This window comes from Vidua chalybeata, chromosome 5 (assembly GCF_026979565.1).
Source record: "Vidua chalybeata isolate OUT-0048 chromosome 5, bVidCha1 merged haplotype, whole genome shotgun sequence".
Classification (NCBI taxonomy): Eukaryota; Metazoa; Chordata; class Aves; order Passeriformes; family Viduidae; genus Vidua; species Vidua chalybeata.
Window position 1 is genome coordinate 11,911,520 of NC_071534.1, and position 21,797 is coordinate 11,933,316.

Sequence of the window (21,797 nt, forward strand, 5' to 3'; positions counted from 1 at the left end):
GGGAAATTACAAAATTCTAGCATAGATCCAAAGGCATTTTTAAGTAATTTAAAGGGGAAAGCAACTTAAGATACAAGATTATCTTTGCAGGGAGGACAACCTCCTCACACTATATGGAGGTGGATGATCTGACTTCCTCAGGGCATGAAAACAAATTCTCTTACATAAAATACTTAATTAAAAATTTTTTCTAAAGATCTATTTCAGAGGTCTTCCTTGTTTGCCAAGTTCATGCAAAAAAAAAAAAAAAAGTCCACTATATTGAATATTCTTTTGAATTATAATGAAAATATATATCAAGCAATCTTCTTTAATCTTGGACTTTCAAGCACCAGTAAAGGAAAGGAAATAAGACTTGTTACAGAAATTCTGTACTGGATCTTTAATTCTTACCATCTGCTACAAATTATATGGTGTTTGAGTTGGAAGAACTATTACACTGGCAAAATAAATTAAATAAAATCAACTAGAAAAGTGAAAACAGCTATTTTGATACTTGGCATATACCAGAACCCATGTACATGATGAAAATTAAAATGAAAAGGAGTTTAGGTACTTTTTTTTCTTTCTTTTGAATTTTTTATACTTCTTTATATAAGCAGGGGATGATTTCTGAAATGTAAATCACAGAATTGTCAACTTGGTTTTAAATCAAAGATGTTCTCAGAAAGACACACTTCTGTTCCTGGACTCTGAAATTTTTGATAACATCCCTGACAGGCTGTATCTTTATAGGGATATAAATCCAGAACTAATTTCTGCTTGATATGAGTTACAAAAGGGTAATTGCTGAACACAGACTGAAAGTAGATGCCAGTATAGTCAAGACTGTGTTTCAAGCAGCTACCTTAACTGTATTACATTTTTACAATTACAAGCTTAGCTGTGATTAAAGAACACTGTTTGGAGCTCTTTGATATGCCAACACCAGTATAAGCTTTGACGTGTTGATGGATTACAATTTTTCACATCAGTATTGTACTGCATATTGTAAGACTTTTCATTTCCTGACTTTTTATAGTTTCTGTCTACATCAGTGGTCTACAAGAACACTCTGAATAAGGTGAGGAAATAGAGCTTGCATTAATGATATGGATTTTATCATGATAAAGATCATGGGATCCAGCCCCAGAAGCTTTCCTCAGTCCCTCTCTCATTGTGAAGGTTTCATGACCAACATCAGGCAAATGTGGTCCTCTGCAGTCCATTCAGAATGGCTTTGGTATCATCTGCTACTAAAGGCAAATGGTATCAGTAACCTGAATTCTAATGTACAGGGATAGGTCTAGCCAGTCTTCCTTGAAAGACATTCAGAAGACTGGTATTATTGGAGCATCAATCTCTGTGCTGACTTTATCTGCGCCATGTCACAGCAGGTATCAGTTTTCAAAGACACTGTGCGCTTCAGGTAACTCCTGGGATAGGTAGGCTCCAGAAAACAGTTTTTTGTATCCCACTCCTTTGATAAGATAGCTTATATTTTTAATAGGACTGGATAAAACCAAATAGAAAGAGTGGAGTAAAGTGGGATTGGAGGGAATAATCACAGACTCATTCAGGCTGGAAAATAAGATCAAGTCCAACTGTAAACTGAGCATTGCCACCACTAAACCATGTCTCTAGGCATCACATCTATACATCTTTAAAATACCTCCACAGTTGATAACTCAACCACTTCCCTGGGCAGCCTGTGCCAGTGATTGGTCACCATTTTGGTGAAGAAATTTTTCCTAATGTCCAATCTAAACTTTCCACAGCACAACTTGAGGCCATTTCCTCTTGTTCTATTGCTCATTACTTGGGAGAAGAGATCAATTCTCACCTGGCTACAAAATCCTTTCAGGTGACTGTAGAGAGCTTATCACTCTCCTGAGCTTCCTTTTCTCCAGGCGAAACAGCTGCCCAGCTCCCTTAGCTGTTTCTCTTAAGACTTGTGCTCCAGACCCTGCACCAGCTCTGCTGCCCTTCTCCGGACACGTTCCAGTACCTCAGTGTCTTCCTTGTAGTGAGGTATTCAGGACTGGACAGAGGATCTGAAGTGAATCTTGGGAAATTATCCCAGATCGTTACTGTTCTGATGGTTAAAAGCCTGGTACTGTTCAGTGTAAGTGACAGTGGTTTATATCAATGCATTCTCATGGAAACGCTGCTCCTTTGCTTGTGCATTTATACTCCCATCTTTCTGGTGAATTGTCTTCATGCACTTATGAAAATCAACCCTACTATTTGAGTCTTTGCTATGCATCACGAAAAAGTCTATTTGACTTTCATTGCTTCATGACAAAAAAGCAACATAAACTCCCCCCAAACCTCATGGAAATAAACAAAAATTTCTCTCTTACTTCTTCTCAGATAACAAATTTTACTTATTTGCTTTTTATAGTACTTTAGTTTCACAGAGTTCTCTTCTCCAAAAAGTGTAAATATAGGACTGCCCTGACTCTTACTAAGTATTGTTACAACTGTCACAGTGGGTGCAGCATCCAACCAGGTGGTTGCTTCTGAAGCGAAGACAAACAAACTAACACTAAGTCACGCAACCTTTAAATAAGATCTCTCCTCATTAGTCAGAGCAGTTTCTCCCATTGATAAGTAACTGTTGACATAAAAAGTACACCCAACCTACTTTTCACAAAAGCTGGCTTCTTTGGATATATTCCAGACAGCAGCACTGGTGTCAACTTAAAGGTTTGAAACAGGAAATAAAAAGTTTTCTCTTTGATCCCCCCAAAAAACCCAGCTGAGAACTTTCCATATTATGATGTAACATGTATGTTGGTGAGGAAAGTGATTTTGTATTTTGAAGACTCTTGTGGTTTAAGCCCAGATGGCAACTAAGCACTACACAGCTGCTCATTCACTCTTCCTCCCCACTGGGATCTGGGAGAGAATCGGAAGAGTAAAAGTGAGAAAACCCAAAGGCTGAGATCAAGACAGTTTAATGGGACATAAAAAAAAGAAAATAATAAGGGTAACAATAGTAACAAAATAATTAGAATATACAAAACTAGTGATGCACAATGCAATTGCTCACCACCTACTGACCTACCAGTTCCCAAGCAGCAGTAGCCATCAGCCAGCTTTCCCCCCATTTATATGGTTAGCACGATGCCATATGCTATGGAATATCCCTCTGGCCTCTGGTTTGGGTCACCTGTCCTGGCTGTGTCCCCTCCCAGATTCTTGTGCCCCTCCAGCCTTCTCACTGGCAGGGAATGAGAAGCTGAGAAGAAGTCTTTGACTTAGGGCAAGCTCTACTTAGCAACAACTAAAAACATCAGCATGTCATCAACATTTATTCTCATACTAAATCCAAAACACAATGCTATACCAGCTATTAGGAAGAAAATTACCTCTATCCCTGCTCAAGCCAGGACAAAGAGATTTAAAAAAATAAAACAACTAACCAATCAGAGAGTTAGCCAGGCCTGTGGTGAAAGTTTTCAACACCAACACTGATGAAAGAAGGTCATTCTGCTCTACAGCTGCATTAAATTTGGATCTTTTGGGAAATAAATAAGAGATATTTTAGGTTTCCTTCTATCATCAGTAGTGACACCTGAAATTTTAAATATAAGTAATAAAAACTGTTATTTATTCTTTTGGAATTCAAAAGATGCTTTTACAAGCATTATTCTAATTATTATCTTGAGGCATTACCTTTTCATCAAGGATGAAAAGTATTTTGAACACACTAATCTCCTGTAGCATGAGGGAGTGCCATTACACAACTCAGCTGCAGAAATGGGGCAAAGTTATGGTCTTCCACAGTGAAGCCTGTGTTTCTGCTCCTTTTCACTAATTTTCATCACAAAATTTACTTTATCCCACATAATGTCTATTAATGATGTGCCATTCATGACTTAGAAACATGATTTAACAGATTGAATGCTATATTTTACAAGTACCTTGTACATTGTGCCATAAGAGAATGAATGAGGAAAATTCAACAAAACAGTGCCTTCTTTGCCAGAAACAGTTTGAGATTTAAATAAAATACATAATCCTTTCCACATCATGTTCTGTCTGTTTTGAACAAAACATGTTGTTAGGCAATGAAGTCAGCTTCTGATCCCACAAGCAGCCCCTGTGGACATTTTAACAATTATCCATAGTCAGTTTTTACAAAAACTGCCAAAGGTTTTAGTAAGATACTTTGGTAGGGGAAAAAATTAAAAGCATTTACAGGCAAGCTGCTTAACAGCCAGCATACTAAGAAACAAAAAAAGTGAAAAATTAAACCCACATCTCCTATCCTTGGTGTTAAGTTTTCATCTTCCTTCATCAAGAGATACAAGAAAACCCCTGAGGACTTTCAACATGTTGAACATCTTTGTTACAACAAAAATTCTGTTCTTTGTACAGAGCATTTCTTGGTACAGTAGTAACCTGACCATTAGCCAGTGTAATGTCAAGGTATTTCCCTGGGAAATGTGTAAGTTTAAACCTTACCATTCAAAAACTTGGACCTCATGATTCCATATTTGTCAATAACCAAACACAGTTTCATTGTGCTGACCACAAAAACACTGCTAGGCTTCCACTTCCCCTAAAACTATACATTTCTGAACTTTCACTAGATCTTGAATATGTACTTCTTATCAGTTTACCTGAGAAACTGAGCTGCAGTAGCAGTGCTCCAAGAAATGTTTGTGAGAATCACGCAAGTTTATTTTAGCTGTTTCCAAATAACACAGAGTAAGAAAAAATCAGGTTTAAAACACTTTCTGACTGGGAAAAAAGCCCCACAAAATGCTATAACTTTTTCCAGATCCCGATTTTAACTCAGTTCTCTCATATGTCAGACAGCATTTTATTTCGTACATAATTTGAATTGCATGTCTTGCTACACATATACAAAAACAAAGTGAACAATTTAGCTTTAAGGTAATGATTTGTAAAAGGATACACTGTTATTGGAATATAAGTACATTAAGAATGGATCTATATTTTTTTGTGAAAAGAATATTTATCCAAAGCAATAGACCAACGTATGAGGTTATTCTCAAATGCCTTGAAGCTTGTTAGACTGCAGAAAAATCAGGTAAGAGATACGTCAAATTAGAAACTAATCTTCAAAACATTTAAGTATGCTTTCAAGACAACGTAGTGGGCAGCCAATAAGCCATTTACCTCAGCAAGCTGGAATTAAAAACACATTATGCCTTGTCTTAAAGTAATTACATTAGTATATTAGTAAGAAAAATCAACTGTATTTTTTTCAGGTTTTCGATCTAAACCAAAAGCATTTTCATATGCCAAAAATACTTTAGTTGTTATTATTATTCTAACTATATATTTTTACAGTAGAAAACAAGCATCAATTCCTTTTTCAAGATGAACTAAAATGCATAATGCCATTGTTAATTCTAAAAATTCTTTCTGAAATTATTTCCTGGGGCATATGTTGCTGTTTTTTTTTAAGAAAGCAAATTGTCAGAATGGCCATTTTAAGAATTTCAACCCATGTATAATGTTTTTCCAGGAAAATGTAAGTTTAAGATGGCAAAAATGGGGTGGGGCCGATCAAAATGCTTCCCTTAACACAAAAATTCAGCAACTGCATTACTGCATCAGAAACTCAAGCATATTTTTAATTCCTACACACCTCTAAAAGTGGACACACTTTTACGTGCTTTTTCCTGCTAACACTGAAGTGCTGTACAAGAGTATCTTTCAGGGACGGTGCATGGAAACTCCACTGGTTTTCAATGGCTAGAGCTGTGCAACAACTTTACACAAAATTTTGACTTCTCACCATTGATAGTGACATGGTAAAAGAACAATCTTTCAGTATAAACATCTCAGCTGTCATTGCTTTCACATGTAGTTGAAGTTCAGCTACAATACATCTTAAAGTGTTTTCCTTTCCTCTAAGCTAAAGGCTGAATTGTTACAGATGGTAATTTTGGCAGATGGTTGTATATGAAACTGAGTTTATAATTAGGCCAAACCTGACTTGTACAATTAAGGCAATGAAGATTTGGAAAATAAGAAGTGTCAGATCAGTACATGATTAGTCTGGTGCCCACTGAAAACTGAAGAAAGCTGATCATTCAGATTTACAGAATACGTTGCCTATATGAAAATTTCTTCTGAATTGCATGAATTAGAAGATAAGAAACATTTCATGCACAGAGTGTAAACTGAAATAACCATGGTGTTTTACCTACTTAAGTGTATAATCCCTTTTTCTTCAGTCAAAGCTAATGAGATGGTCTGAAGCCATCTAACAGCTCTGACAGCATCTAACAGCTCCCTGCTGCTGAGAGGGCTCCTTCTCTGCAGCTTCCCTCCCCTCTGACATTCACCTGACCCCTAAGCAAGCCAGTAAATTCAAAGACAGTGACTAGCCAATTCAGCTGAGATACAAAAAGTAATCCCTGAGGAATGAGCAGAGGAGGAGATGAGAAGTGCAAGGATGAGAAGACCAGGACTACCCCTTCCTGGATATGACCCCTTGGGCTTGCTCTAACATATATCAAGCTGCATTTCAAGCCATATTATATCTAGTGTCAAAAACCTTTCCAGACTGGTAATTTTGTGTTAAGGAGGCATTGCCAGTTTTAGCCTCTTCTGTTAAATATTTATTTATTCTTGTACCAAGAAAGGATCAGTAATGTCCAGCAATCACCTCTCTACTACTTTCTGCATATCATTCAGTAGTTTCTTGCAATCAATTTTCAGTCTCTCTTCATATGCAAATTGCTCCCTTATAATGCTTTTGCCTGTTTTAAGATCCCTATTTCTGTTATACTCTTTTTTTCAATGGGAAAACCAGAACTTTTTTCAGCATGGCTGACAATCACTATCATAACAGCACTCCCCTTTCAAATTTCTCTTTCTGCTCCTACTGCATCCTGATATGCTATCTGATTTGTTCTACTATGGGTACAATATAGGGATTTTTCATTCATTTTCCTGACCAAGCATTGGTACAAGAACATAAATAAGAGCTTGTAAGTAGCTTTTAGAAGTAATTGAAATGGCCGTTATTAATTCAGTTACAATTAGTTCAAAACATTCCTTCCAAAATGCATCCCCCTTGCTCTTCAATACAACAAACTCCACTTGCCATCAAGCCATCTGTTCTCCCATCTCCTCTAAACCTTTACAAAGTTCCTCAGAATCTCTTTTAATTTCAATTAACCTGAGTAATTTATGTAGCTTGCACATGTTGTCATCAATCTGTGAACCCTATTACGAGATTGAACTATATGAGGTTACTGACAATTAGAGAACATTACCTTTTAGGTTTTTGCCATGTTACAAATTAATTACTTGTTCCTATACTTTACTTTTTGTCCTAATTAATTTTTTTTCCTCAGACTGTTATGATAAGAGAGATACTCTATGGGGCTACTTAGGTTTTTTTATTAGGTCTTTATTTTTTAAAAATCCAAATAAATAATTTCCATTCTTTCTCATTCATCCATTTTGAAACACAAATATAATTTGTGCATTGAATGCATTTCTTTTAGAGGAACTGGGCTTTTATATTACCTTTCACTGAACTCTATTAATACAGAGTTCCCATCTGCCTTCCACCAAGCGAATTAAATACAGCAAGATCTGCTAGCAATGCAACAATAGAGGCAAGCTGGTAAGAAAAATTCTTTTCAACTCTGGACATATTCATTAATTCTAAAGACAAGAATAAAGAGTTAATGTGTTCAGAGGTACTGTATATTTAAGAAAATGAAAAAACCACCATGTTCACCTATTTCTATGAAGTTATTATCACCTTGACTTTACCTTAAAATTAACCTGACTTACAATTTATATCCTGCCCTTAACTTTACATCTGTTCACACAAATTGTATTTTTAATATGCTGGTGGTTTGTGGGTGGGTTTAGAGTTTTTTTGGGGTTTTTTTGTTTATTTGGTTGGTTGGTTTTGGTTTTGATTGGGATTTGTATAGACTAACAACAACAAACTCCATCAAAGTGTTTCTGGTATTCCACTGTTTTCCCCACAATTCTTCTATGTGTCCAGGAAGAACAGGCATATTACTATGATATATACCAACATGCAAGTGCTCTCAGCTTGCAGTTAAGGGACATAGGATAAATCCCAGCTAAATTAATCATCACAGAATTGTGACCAAAGAATTAATATGAATGTAATTCACATGATAACTCAATGTTTTTATTTGAGTTATGCTAACTAGAGAGAACTGTAAATAAGTAATCTTAAACCTGAAGCTTTACTTGTGGCTTTCCTTAAAAAAAAAAACACAGAAATTGTGGGGTAAACATTCCAAAAAGAAGTTAAGTCATTCAGCTTACACTACGGAAATGCGCACATAACTGGACAAAAAAAAAAATCTGACCAAAAAAGCCCCCTAAGTCTGCACAATTTTGAAGAAATATAAATGCTTCTTAGATGCAAATGCATATAAAGCATAACTCTTACAACAGTAACACAGTATTATGAATCTAGTTAAATAACTGAGATTAAATGCTAGGTATCCTCACTGCATCTGCAACAATACAACAATACACAACACTTTGAAAAAACAGCTATTTTACCTTACTTTTATTTGTAACTTTCACAGGGGTTGCTCATTAAAAATGGAATTGCAAACCGTGTGTAGTGTGATAAAGAGCTTTACATTTGGTCAAAAGTATTCATGTGAATTAGAAAGAATGGCAGCTGTCAGTAGTGAAATTATTCTGGTACATGTTCAACAGCATTCTTGTTATAGATGTGCTGATAGAAAAACGCATACAAATATTGACACAATATATTATGTTTTCTAGGATTATTTTTACAGCTAGTTCTCAAATGTTTCCTAGGATCATTCTTATTAAAGAAGACACATTAATTTGCCTGGCCTATTATGAAATTTCTTTGGCTTCCATAATTAATCTCACAGCAAATATAACTCATTGTTGAGAAGATTAGTGTAAATATCCTCAGAGCATATACTTTTCAAAGAGTCTGCACTCTAAAATTCCAGTAAGACTAGTTATGCATTTTCATAAATGAGTCAATTTTTTAGCAAGTTTGCTTGAGTGACACTTATCAATTTTTACAGGAGAAAAAAAATCTTCCCTGTTTTACAGGAATTGCGCCATTTACTTTGAAATAAGTAATGGAGTATGTATGTTAAGACGACGACTCCATCATAGTCAATAAAGCAAAAAAGAACATAATTGCTTGACAAATAGCACTTTGGACAGGTACTAATTCAACAGTAACTGAAACTGTTCTTGGATGCAATGGACTTGTTTCAATAGAAATAAACCAGATTTTAGTAGACTAAAAGCAGATTAACTTCACATATGTCTCAGGCCATTTGCAAATGTCAACAACATTCTGTTACAGTGGGAAATGACCAACAGTACTGTAGAGAATCTGACCATTACTGGCAAATGTTTAGCTGATCCCTAAAACCTAGAAGTAGGAAGAGATTTTTTTTTAATGCACTGAGGAGAATGAGAAGATAGAAATTCACTTCAATTATTTAAAGAACTTATATAGATCAGAACTTTTTAAAAGTAAAATGAAAGCTTTAAATCAGGCATTTCTCACTCAGTTAGGTAACAGATCTGAGAGGCACAGGGGAAAGCAATAACAACTACTTCTAAAAGGATTTGCTTTAAAAAAATTAAAAAGCAAGAATTTTCTTAATATATTAAGAAAATTACTGACTTTACAAAGAAAAAAAAAGTATTATCACTTCTAGAAATGGCAGGCCAGTATTTCTTCCAAACTGTAATAATATTCTTTACCAGGGTTTACAGAAGATCAAAGCACCTTCCATGACAGTATTTAAATTTACAGTTTATAAGAAAGGTTTGCATTTCCTAGAAAATAAAGCAATGCCCATCAGAATCATTTAAACTGATGTCAAATACAGCACTGGTAGTTTTTGCTGTTAGAATACAAATGCAATCCAGACATTGCTGAAGCACAGTAACTTGAAAAAGACACCAATTATGAATACTGAAGATACATTTTTTCCCCTAATTTTTAAAATAACCACCAAAAAGCTCTGTTTATTCAGGAGCATGCTTTTTAATCCAAACGAAAGAGGGTGCCAAGCAGTGTTATACAAGCTTCCTAAATTCATTTGGCTGACTAATGCTCCTATTCCTGCATGCTTCAAAGTAATAAAAGAAAAACAAATCTCAGGAAGAACTGACATTCAGATCTGTATCAGTTTAAAGACATAATGCCTAATATTGTCTGCTTGCTATTTAATGCAAAAGACAAATTTTGCTGAGTTCACTTAATAATGAGCAAATGGAGAGTGGAAATTAGAGGCTTGGAACTTACAACAGACTATTAGCATGTTTAAATTTCAACCTCCCTAAATTTCTAAGCACTTCTTTTCATTTAGTGAATTATTTTGCATACATACAGCATATTAATTTAAATGTATCATGACTGACTCCTTAATGTCTTACTTCAGTTAGACCACAAAAGCCAGCACCTTGGTATCATACTCCCATTTTATACAATTATGAAATCCCCATAAAGAGACAGGAATTTTTTTGGACCAACATGAAATGGAGGAAGAAACTTTCCTACACACTTTAAACCCTTCACATTTACAGGCACTTTACAACATTAAACATTACGTATTATTTTATATCAGTATTATACACTAATATAATAATTAAAGTTTAAATATATTAATTTCTTTAAAATTAAATTTTTATATCAGTGTACATATCAGTATTACACCACATTTTCAGAATGTGTTATATACACATCATCAAGTTCATTCTTTTGTCCTGGAAACAACTCTTACAAAAAGAGTTGCTGTATGCTTTGCATAGAGTTAATTTTGTGTTTTAAAGAGAGATAGATTGCCAGGACATGCACAACTTGGTTTTACAGTCTGACTTATACTGCCAGAATAACTTTTTTCCAAAAGTAATTAAGAGGTCATGTGTTACTAAACAGAACAAAGAATCCATCCAGTAATGATGTATCATGCTGCAAATATAAAAGGAAGACATACCTTGGTCTGCTGATACAAACTAAGCATAAGCTAGTGAGAAAAGTTATAAAACAGTGTAATTCACTTAGGAGGAAAGACACTGGAAGGTTATCTGTACAAGTCATCCTGACTACATCAGGATGTAGTCAGGAGATACCAGCCATAGCAAATGCAGAATTTAGGTCCACAATAAATACACCGCATACACTTCACCTATCTCTAAAGCTGTATTTAGGGTGCTTCTAAAAACTTCTCAAATATATCTAAAGAAGAGATGACAGAGCTAATTGGACTAAATTTATCCTTGGCCTTAACTGTCAGTGAACTGATGTCCTTGGAGCTGATGGCAGCAGAACAAATGAAAGGCAGAAGATCTGCTAAATAAGACACCGGATAAGGGTTTATTGTCACTAAGACATTTACGGTGACTGAAGCCAGGTTCAGTCACATGGGATTGGCCAAGCTACAAGAACAGATATGTCAGACAGACTGATATTTTCAGACTCTGACTTGAAAATACTTAAATCTTTCTGAATGGAGGTTCAGAGGGTGGCATGATTCACAATCTGTGAATTAGGAGTTGTGGTCTGAAATAGTCTCCCCCACATTCTTAGCTCATGTGTAAGCCACCCTCAAGACTGAACAAATAAAGCTTCAAAAGAACAGCTTCAACAAGATTAACTAGATAGTCAGAAGCTTCCCAGAGACTTAGTATGCTACCCAAGAAAACATGTGAACGTGTGTCTCTCTCACTCTAGTGCGTATGTTCACGTAAACTTTTCTAGACTACCTTTTCAGTCTGGATTGAATCTAAGTTGTTCACAAATTCAGAGTTAATTGCTGTAGACCATGCATGCATCCTTTTGTGACAGCCCAGGCTAAACCTGCATACTTTGCAGAGCATCGGTCTAAGCTGAAGTGTGTAGCCCACAGCCTGGCCCAGCTCCAAGGCTGCCAGGACACAACATCTCTCTCTGACTTCCCAGCTCTGCTGCATAAAATCAGGGAGAAGCCAGTGAGGGTAGAAGAGGACTGAGATACCCAGCTGGACTTCTAGAAATTCTTCACTGGAACATTAACAAATACATGCAAATGACTGTTATACAGGTGCCAGATCACGGGAGAAAGGGTGGCTCTTGTGGCTTGGGCTAAATATGATCTTGAGGGTCCTAAACTCGATTTTCTCCATTGAGTAGGTTTTGCAGCAAAAGTGAAGGAAAAGAAAAATAAACAAGTGTTCTTTAGCAGCAGTGAAAGTTTAGGACTGGGAGGTAAGTGAAAGGTGACCTTTCAGAAGACCGGCTTGAGAGATCCTTCCAGGAGCACTGACCACCATGAAGCAGCAGTTAGCTATTGTCCCTGCAACAGAGGAGCCTGCACTCAGTCCCCCAAGCCTGCACCACATGGTCTCACTTTCACTGTAGCTTCAAGTGATGATGAAATAGCTTGAAGTGAAGCATTTACCTCTCCACTTTGCAAAACAGTGTGCTCCACAGTGTGGCTGCAAAGCAGTGAGAACGATAAGGGACTTGTTCAGGCAATATCTGCAGTGGTATCTTGCTGATGCTAGACCTGATGCTATTTTCACCTTGCACCCCAAATTAGGTCTGCTCCACACAACAACAATAATGGCAAAACACATATAGAGCAGAAAATTCCTAATGAGATTTAAAATCATTACTGTATCCATCTACCTTGTATAATTTAAACCTGGTTTAAACAAAAATAGCAACCAATCATTCACCCAGTGGTTATTAGATAAATGTAGGAAATCAGATGACAATTATTTCCTATACTAATATGACCCAAAGTGTTCATAAATCTGAACTCCTAAACTGGCTTTAATTCAGACATACAGTAGAATTAATGTCTTCATTATCATACTATGAATGATCTCTGATATTGTACATGCTACCATCTTTAATAAAATACAATACTTAACACCATTTTTGTTTTCTCGTATTTTCATTCACATACTAATAGATGTCTGATACTATTTACATTTGTCAATAAGTAAAACCATCCAGCAAAGAAATCTGTATTTCATGTCCTCCCATGTGCAACCAGTTATTTCAGCATCAGTAATATTTACGAAAAGTCAGTTTTGTAGGTTTACATTTGCCTACCTACATGTAGGTAGGCAATACAAACATGGGCCAAACAACAAAATTAAAAGAGCAGTGCTACCCCTTGCCACTCACCTTACATTCATTTTATCTCCTTTTCCCACAATCACATGGAGAAAAACACAACCAACAAAAAACAAGCAGTTTTACAGTGTGCTTAAAAGGCTGACTAATCTCAGGTTTGGCACACCAAAGATCAGGGTGAGAACAAGCACTTTCGTTTTCATGTCAGCTCCCACAACACTCAAATCGAATTGCGTAGGGAGATTTTTCCTTCCTTTGCTTCTAATAAATGGGTGTTGTGTTTACATACTGCATACTGAGCATTGCCCATCCAAAGCCAAGGGCTGCATCTTGCCAACTCTTAACTTTCATACAATATGGTGATTACATGAGCCAGCATGCCATTAAATCACATAACAAAACTTGGAGAATGGCACTGTCAGCTTGCAGAGCTGTACCTGAAGGACTGACATGCAGTGCATAAAGGGAAAAACCAGATTTCAGTGCAATGGCAAAACTGGGTCAGGAGAAGACTGGGTTACTGGCCTCACTTTAAATGACAAAGCCAAGCGCCAAATAGTTCACAGAGATAAAAGCTTGGAAGGCACATAATAAAAGCAGGTGAAGAAAAGAAATAAATAAAATATTTAATAATAAGTTAATATATAAATAATATTTATTTATAAAATAAATATTTATATATATATATATTTATTTATAATAATAATCTTAATAAATTATAATTAAATTATTAATATTAATAATGATATTTATAAATATTTATATTTATTTTTATATAAAATATAATATAAAATAAATAAAATATCCTCTTTATTCCAGGATGTTCTTTACAGCTGCAGTACTTGCAAACTGGCTTCCCTTGAGCAGAGTCAAAACCAGGGGAACAGAGACCTTAGTCCATTGCTTAACAATAGCACAGCATCTTTCTGGCTACAGCAAATTCTCTTTTTCTATTTAATGAGCAGCAGATCTATACCTGCCATGAGCTCCAAATATCTTCCAGTTCCTAGTGTTTATTTTTTTGCAGAATGAGCAAGAAAGACTGATGATCAGAAGTCACTATTTCCCCTAAAAGCATGCTCACACCAAGGTATCAGGTATCTGATTTGCATTTCTGATTTAGCCTGCTGATAAGAGACTAGAAGTGCCAATTTAAGTACTAATTCTTTTTCCAGGTACCGGTCTGCAATAATTTCTACAGAGGCTTCCACTTTAGTGACACAAACATACTGATAGGACAACCTAAGGTGGTAATTTAACTGCCAACAATAATGCACACATTCAGAGGTAGAAAGCTGCACTGAAATCTAAGACACTTTCAATACTGAGGTTTCTAAGAGGATGTGTATCTAACTTACTGCAGAAGATCAAGTGCCTCAACCATGTATCTGTGATACCTTATCTGCCTTCAGAGCTACCCCATAGATGACCCCTCTTTGCAACATATTTCTTAGTAACTTAATCCTATTTAGATTGTCTTCAAATCAGACAAAGAACAAGCAAATCAGAAAACTGCTACATGTTTTTGCAAGATCATATCACACTGGCACCACTAACCCTGTTTTATTCAAATTGTAAAAAGCTGTCTAGATGTCAGTGACATTTTATTTGTTGTCATATTAGCATGCAAAAGGACACAAACTCACTTCTGATAATAGTTTTAATTACTAAGTATATAAGCCTACAAATCCTCTCATCCAAGTAATCCTTCAACAATATTAAGTCATGGAAATAGTCTCATTGAAAAAGGATTTGTATGACTGAACCCTAAATGCTTAATCACTTCTTTAAGGAAATCATGACTTACAAAGAAAAATCCAGGTGTTGGTATGTTTAAAACAGGGGGGTTATGTATCCATCAAACCACGTAGTTTCATAAACATCATTTCTAGGACTGACACTGTTGGGGAATGTGCTTCTGCAGTTCCTGTGGTTTCTCAGGTTAAGACTGATTTAAATAAACAGACCAACTTGCTCACATTGAGTCTAGTGCTCAACACAACTCTTCTTTCAGCACTTTCGTTGTACTGACGTATGACTCATCTACTCCTCCAGCTGCACTAGTTATATATTATCACTGTGCAACATTACCTCAAAATCAAAATCCCTGATTTATTTTAAACAATATCCAGGCATTACCAAGTGTTTGCAAGGCTCAGTGAGTTGTGTGGTTCTTGCTTTCTGTACTACGTCTATTGCAGAATATTTTATTGTAAGAAATATTAACCTCTTTCCCGGTTTTCCAATCTTGTTCTTTCCACTATGACAGTTACCAGTCTAGACAATGACTAAAGTAGCCATAAGAGAGCATATAGATTAAGATTTACTTTTATGTGTCGAGTGCCCTCATGTGCTTAAGTCCTCTTTCTTGTACCCACTTCACTTGCTCTCTCTCTCTTTTCACAGGGTCTTCATGGCTTTAATTGCAAGTCTTCTTGAAGTATCTCCTGCTCTGATCCCCTTCAAATGATTAATGGTATGGTATCACGTTTGTCTGCTACTCCTTAAAATACAGCAAACAACCCTTTGGAGAACTAGGAGTCTGTCAGTGCCTCCAAAAAGCAGGAAGTATAACCGCTTGAAGGCTGACAGATGCTTCACCACCATGACAAGAAGCTGTTCCACAGGCTACAGCTTGTGAGCCCCTGAGTCAAGCCATATGGTCCTGAATGCCAAGACTGCCTGTCTTTCCCAGTTTACTGGGAGAGAGGGATTGTTCCTGCTTTGCTCTGAATTTGCAAAAGTAGTCTGTTGACTTTTATAAGTTTACAGTTCAAATGCAATAAAATGCTTGACTGCTTCCACTCATAAATCTTCATTCGTAAACACATAAACACGGCTCTCAGACTTTAAGAGACCCTTCACAATTAATAATCTATTCAGCATGTTTAAACAATTGTGTATACAGGGTCTGAAACATCTTTTTTCAAGGCATCTATAGTAAACTAATGTGAATAACAGCAATGGATATACATCGCTAAAATTCAGAGCTGATAATTTAAGATAAAACTCCGGTGTACTTCAGCATCACAAAAATTAAGTCTCCAAGTTTTAAGTTCTCAAACATGGGTACATTCTCCAGGGCTTTGGCCAGGTGAAATTTAAATATTTCAGAAAGTGAGTACTTCTAATTCCTCTCATCTGTTGAAAAATGATTTAACTACCCAAAATACTTTGGTAAGATCTTTTTTTTTAAATATGCTTTACGTCTTTTCCAGTGACTGTATTCTGAATGTCTTCACTGGTGTGTAGGTGACCCAGCAATTGCCAAGAAACAGACGAAGGCAAAAAGTATCTCGCTTCTAATGTAGAAATGTAGAAGGGAAAAGCCCCCAGCGCAGAGGCAGCGGTTTGCGTGTCCATGCATTGTTCTCTCCCGGAGCAGTCCTGGCTCTCGCTGGGGTTTGCCCGGATAGAGAGTATCGGCGGCACCTTGCGAAGTCCGGCCTTAAACTTTCTCCCGTTAGAGTTTCCTTGAGCCACTTCTTGTTACAATTTTCCACTCATGTCTGCCCCTTGCTTCCTTCTAAAAAACGCACAGCACAGTGACCGAAATATCTACACAACCTCCAGAAACAATGGCAAGGGCTCCCGCAGCGGCACCGAGCGGCACTGCCCGGCGGGATGCGTGAGGACGAAGGGCGAAATACCGGGGTTCCCACAGCACCCGCCCGGCGCCGCACGCTGGAGCGGCGTGCGGGGAGACACCGGGAGCCGCAGCCAAAGCACTGCTGCCCCCGGTTATTTCATGTTCTCGCACTCGTCAGGGTAAGACAGACAACTGATTTACTACGGCAATTTTTCCCAGCGCCTTCCGAGATCTCCCAAGACTCGGCCGCTGGTCCGGCCGTCTGTTGCAACTTTTCCACGGGCTGCGGAACGCCGAGGGCAAGACCGGGCGGTATTTTTTTTTTTTTTTTCTCCTCCTCACCTCGCTCCCCCAACCCGTTCCCCAGCGGCAGCGGCTGCCACTCCCGGCGGGTATCCCCCACCTCTCGGACAGCCCGGGAGCCGCCCGCGGCAACCCCGCGGACGCGCACTCCCCGCCCGGCGGCTGCCCCGGCCCGCGCCCCTCTCCGCGCCAGCGGCCCCGGCCCCGCTCCGCCGGGGAACCGCGGGGCAGCCCCGCCCGCGGGCAGGTGGGTGCCCCCCGCCGCCGCCTGGCCGCACTCACTTGTGCCTTCTTCATAAGGAACGGCAGCGCTGCAGTCCAGCCCAGCCGGCCGTGTGCAAACTCCCTTCAGCGGAACTGTAGCTCCAGCATAATGCAGCAGCCGATAGTCCACGCATTGGGGTTGCCCACGGCGAGCCCCGCGCTGCCTCCGCCCGTCCCGCCGCTCCGCGCGCCCCGCTGCGCCCCCTCCCCACGGCCTGAGCGTCCGCGCTCACTGAAGCCACCGCCGGCCCCCGGCCAGGTCTTTTATATCTCCGATCTGCCTCCAACAGCGGCGGCGGCGGCAACCCAGGCAGGACACGCCTTTCCCCTCCCTCCCGCCCTCCCGGAGGACCAGGAGCCCAGGCAGACCCTGCGGGCGGGGGAAGGGGGGGGGAGAAACCCGAGTTAACTCGGGACAAGTTGGAGGCAGGAACAAGCCGAGCCTGCCCCTCGCCAGCGCCGGAGGGGAGCGGGGCCGCGCCGGGCCGCCGCGGGGAGCTGCGGGCGGGAATGCAGAGGGGGGGTGTGGGCATGCGGGGCGGGGGGCGCTGGGTACCGGCCCCGGAGGGGTGGGTGCAGAGAACTCCTCCCTTCCGCGATGCCCGGGACGGGCGATCCCAGCCGAGCGCGGGGAGCGGGGCGGGGGTCTCTGGCCCTGCCCGCGGTGGGCTCTGGCAGCGTGCAGGGAAGCCGCACGCCGCCACGGCATTTGAGGTCAGCCAGGCTGCGGGCGCCGTGCCAAGTCCTTGGGTTGGGTCCCCCCATCCACGCTGGGGAAAAGGGGGGTGCCCCCCGGCTGAATCCGCCGCGGGCGCCGACTCGGCCCGCGGCGGGGAGGGCAGCGGGCTCAGAGGCCGGCGGGGCTCCCAGCCGGTGGCCGGTGCTCCCAGCGGAGCAGCCGCCGCAGCGGCGCGCACCGCCGGGGTGGCAGCCCTGGGTTTGCCATTGTCATTCCAGTGCTGCTTTCCCATACTCGGTGAATGCAAGTTAAACGCTGGGATAAGCGTCTCAGCTGGAGCTGAGAAACTCCTTTACCTGCTGCAGACAGAAAAATTGTTGAGCAGTGCCTCCTAACGCTTCTTCAAAGGTGATCCTGCGGGTCTTTTCACATGCTGTTACAATTTGCATCCCGTGTAAATAATGCATTGGTTTTGGGTGTGGAAAAGCGACTTGACTTACTGCTTGGAGTCTTCTGGCCAATCCATCACAGCAGTAGCCACAGAATTTGAGTCCTCTTTAGAGAATACAGCTCCCAAGGTTAATATGAATTAAATTTTGGGCGTGAATCAAATGGAATGTAGAGCAGTTCATGGAACTAGTATCTCCTGAAACAGCCATACTAGGTGAAAATTTAAAGAACATTAAAATGAAGAAAGAATAGTCTGACCCAGTCAATGGTCATTTCCTAAAGGAGATGAGGCATGCTCAGAGTGTACAGTAAGAGATTTCATTAGAAAAGTCAGTCTAATTTTCACCTAGAATTAATGATAAGTTTTGTAAAGACTTGGTTTCTGCCAAAGTAAAGGTGAGCTGTTCAGGTACAGAAAGGTTTTGAACTCATCCCCAACTTTGCTATATATTTGGAGTTCATAAGATAAATATTGAATATAATTTTGCAGATAAAAATCTAATATCATTTTGCTTCTGTAACAAATTCTGCATCAAATCAAGAAAAAATGGGTCAGTAATTTTCTTTTACAGCATGACAGTACTGATGGATTCATTCCCTTTTGTCAAGTTTTTTTTTTTTTTTTTGCATTTCATGATTATTACTGAGCTGAATTTTTCAGACTTTGATATACCTATAGTAATAGTCTGTTCCTGTAAAGCAATAGATAAGCAGTGAAAGGGAGGAAGCCTGTAACAACAAAAGAAATCAAGGACCTGATTCACTGAAAGAGTGATTTGTGTATCATCTAGCAGTGATCAACCAAGTCACTTTCACTGTCTACACATTTAACGAAATAGGACCAGGAAATTAAAATGTTACGGTGTATTTCCTCCTTAGAACAGATGACCAGTTTAGTCTCCTGCGGAGAAGGCCTGGAAAGTGTGAAAGAGCAGTCTGTGGCAGCAGTTACCTATCTTATGGAAAACACTTCTGGTCTTTCTCCGTGTTGAACTCTCACAGTTCACAGTTAGTCATGACAGGAAAAAATTTGTGGATGCCTTGAATCCAGTTATATTATTGGTAATTGTGCAGAGTGAATAACTCTATTGGTCATAATTAAGTTTCTTTATCACCCTGGCATCATTCACCTTTTCTGTCCATTCCCAATCCGACTACTTGAACTTGCCCTTCTGTTTAATACTCAACCATAGTGAACTAGTGCCCTTTTCATCTCTTCCTTTTGTGTTGGCAATTTTCAAGTGTATTACTGCTGACACTGTCCTCAGTTTGGTTTGGGAAGACTTTTCTATGAAGTTCAGAATTTAATAGTTTAAACTCATTAATATCTTGTGCCTGTATCCCATAGGAAAGCATGTTTTTATTGGTCTTGCCCATTTCCAACATAGTACCCACTTTTGATTTCTCAGAGATGAGAACTGATTAGCCATGGGCTGTTAGTGCATTGACTGGTAGCTTTCCAAAGCCCACCTGCAAACCACATTCAGTCTTCTATGGCCTACCTTATTTGCATTTCTAAATGCTTGGGGGTGAACGCAGGCCCTGTCATTGTTCTGTGCAAACCTGTTCCTTCACAGGGAAGATATGGAAAACACTGTTAGTTATCCCAGCTCTTCACAGGATTTAATTCCAACCATTCAGCAGGATTGTCCTCACCAGGAATACTGTTTGGCCTGTATGGAAATACCAGCAACTGAAAATTAAGTCTTTCCAGTCTAACATGAATGGAAAAGACTCATCATCTTTACCAGCTGAGAAATGGCTGTTAAATGGCTCTTAAATGTTTTTTATTCTGTAATTTTGTGGAATATCTGCTATGCCTTCCATAGCTTCAGCTCTGCGCTCAGTCTGTTGACAGCTTGGCTGCTGGCTGGAACAGCTGGAATTTGGGAATATGCAGGATGACATCCAGCCTCAGCCACTGAGATTGCTGGACTAAAAAGTGTTCTGTGTCAACTTGGAAAATTGAAAAAAATTCTCCTATGAAACCATTTAAGCTGTGATGGCAAACACCACTGTGTGCATATTAGAAAGACAGCACACTAATCCCATCTAATCGGTTACAGACTGAGTATGTGGGCGCTTTGCTGGTGCAGAGACCTGGCCTGTAGCATCAGCTTAGTTAAATCCCCTCTCACCAGTCTTTTTTAAGGACATAAAGTACTAAGTACACACATTCCTAACCTACTTTAGACACACAGAATTGAAAAAATTATATTTAAAATTGAGGTATGTAGAGCCAAGAAACTCAAAAGATGGCCTCCAACTTCTTTAGGTTTTATTTACAGAAGTACATGGTTGTAGAGGAATGACTTTTTTCAGAAAAGACAAGCCTTGCAAGATTTACAGAAAATTATATTAATTACTTTGACATTGAGAAGTACTTTGGGATAACAATCTCCTTAAGAGGTCTTTATCCTTGATACTACAAAATGTTCTAGGTGTTATTCTGTGGTTGTGAACTTGTACACTTTAATTTCAGAGCACAACCAAAACCAATAGTTAGTATTCTGTTAAAGTACATATTTTGAATTTTTAATTGAGCCTTATGCTCAACAGTTACCAAAGGGACTGTTAGTTTATTCTAAGCATCATACATGTTTTGTGCTGTATACAAGTGATAGGGGGAACTTCTGCAGAGATTCAATATCACTGGTAAATGAGTAAACAAATGACTCAATCAATACTTAGTCCATGAGGACCTGCACACCACTACAGAGCCACTTATTATCTCATTGAGCACCATAAAAGCACAGGATTCAGGTGTATTTTTTTCATTCACATGACCTGCCCCTAAAGATTGATTTGAGATGGAACTGATGGAACTGATTCTTCATAATATATTAGTACAGACTCAGATTTTAAGGATAATTTAGTTATTATATGGTAAAATCATAGTCCATTTGGCAGAGTAGTTAGCAGACCAGCTGTAAGGACTTAAAGAGCACAGTTGCCTGTCTCAAACACTGTTAGGGCCACAGAAGGACTTTGTCATGAGATAAGCACAGAATGAAGGAACAGGATGGCGCTAACTCCAGGCCTGATGGAGATGAGATCCTGGTTAATACATGGACAAAAATTCCCACTGTAACAAACTGTGTAAAGAGGCAACTGCTCTTACACATATCACCAGCCAAACAAAGATCACCTCAAGTTGTGGGACAGATGGCATCTGTGACCACCAACAGCCACTGAAGCCCCCCTGAATATGCCTTCATGGATGTTTGGAATTTAGGCTGTAAATTAAGCCACCACAGGGAACTTGAGATAAGAAAAAGATGGTTTTATCTCAGACCTAGGGAGAAGGGTACCAGGCTGGGAGAGAAGAATCTATCACTGATAATGGACATAAAGAATGCAGAATTTACAGACCACAAGGAAAGCCAATTCAGCAGCTGTGCTGAAAT

General features: G+C 39.3%; 1 protein-coding gene across 2 annotated transcripts in view; it reads right to left on the reverse strand.

The window, feature by feature from the left end:
- Positions 1-17,337, reverse strand: part of KITLG (KIT ligand) — a 52,201-nt gene extending 34,864 nt beyond the window's left edge. For both annotated transcript variants that reach the window (XR_008430994.1, XM_053943155.1), the window contains exon 1: positions 17,280-17,337. Coding sequence is in view for 1 of the 2 variants with exons in the window: in XM_053943155.1 (XP_053799130.1) it covers positions 17,280-17,294 (15 nt within the window). In the remaining variant the exon portion in view is untranslated. The remainder of the gene's footprint in view (positions 1-17,279) is intronic.
- Between the last annotated feature and the right edge of the window lie 4,460 nt (positions 17,338-21,797).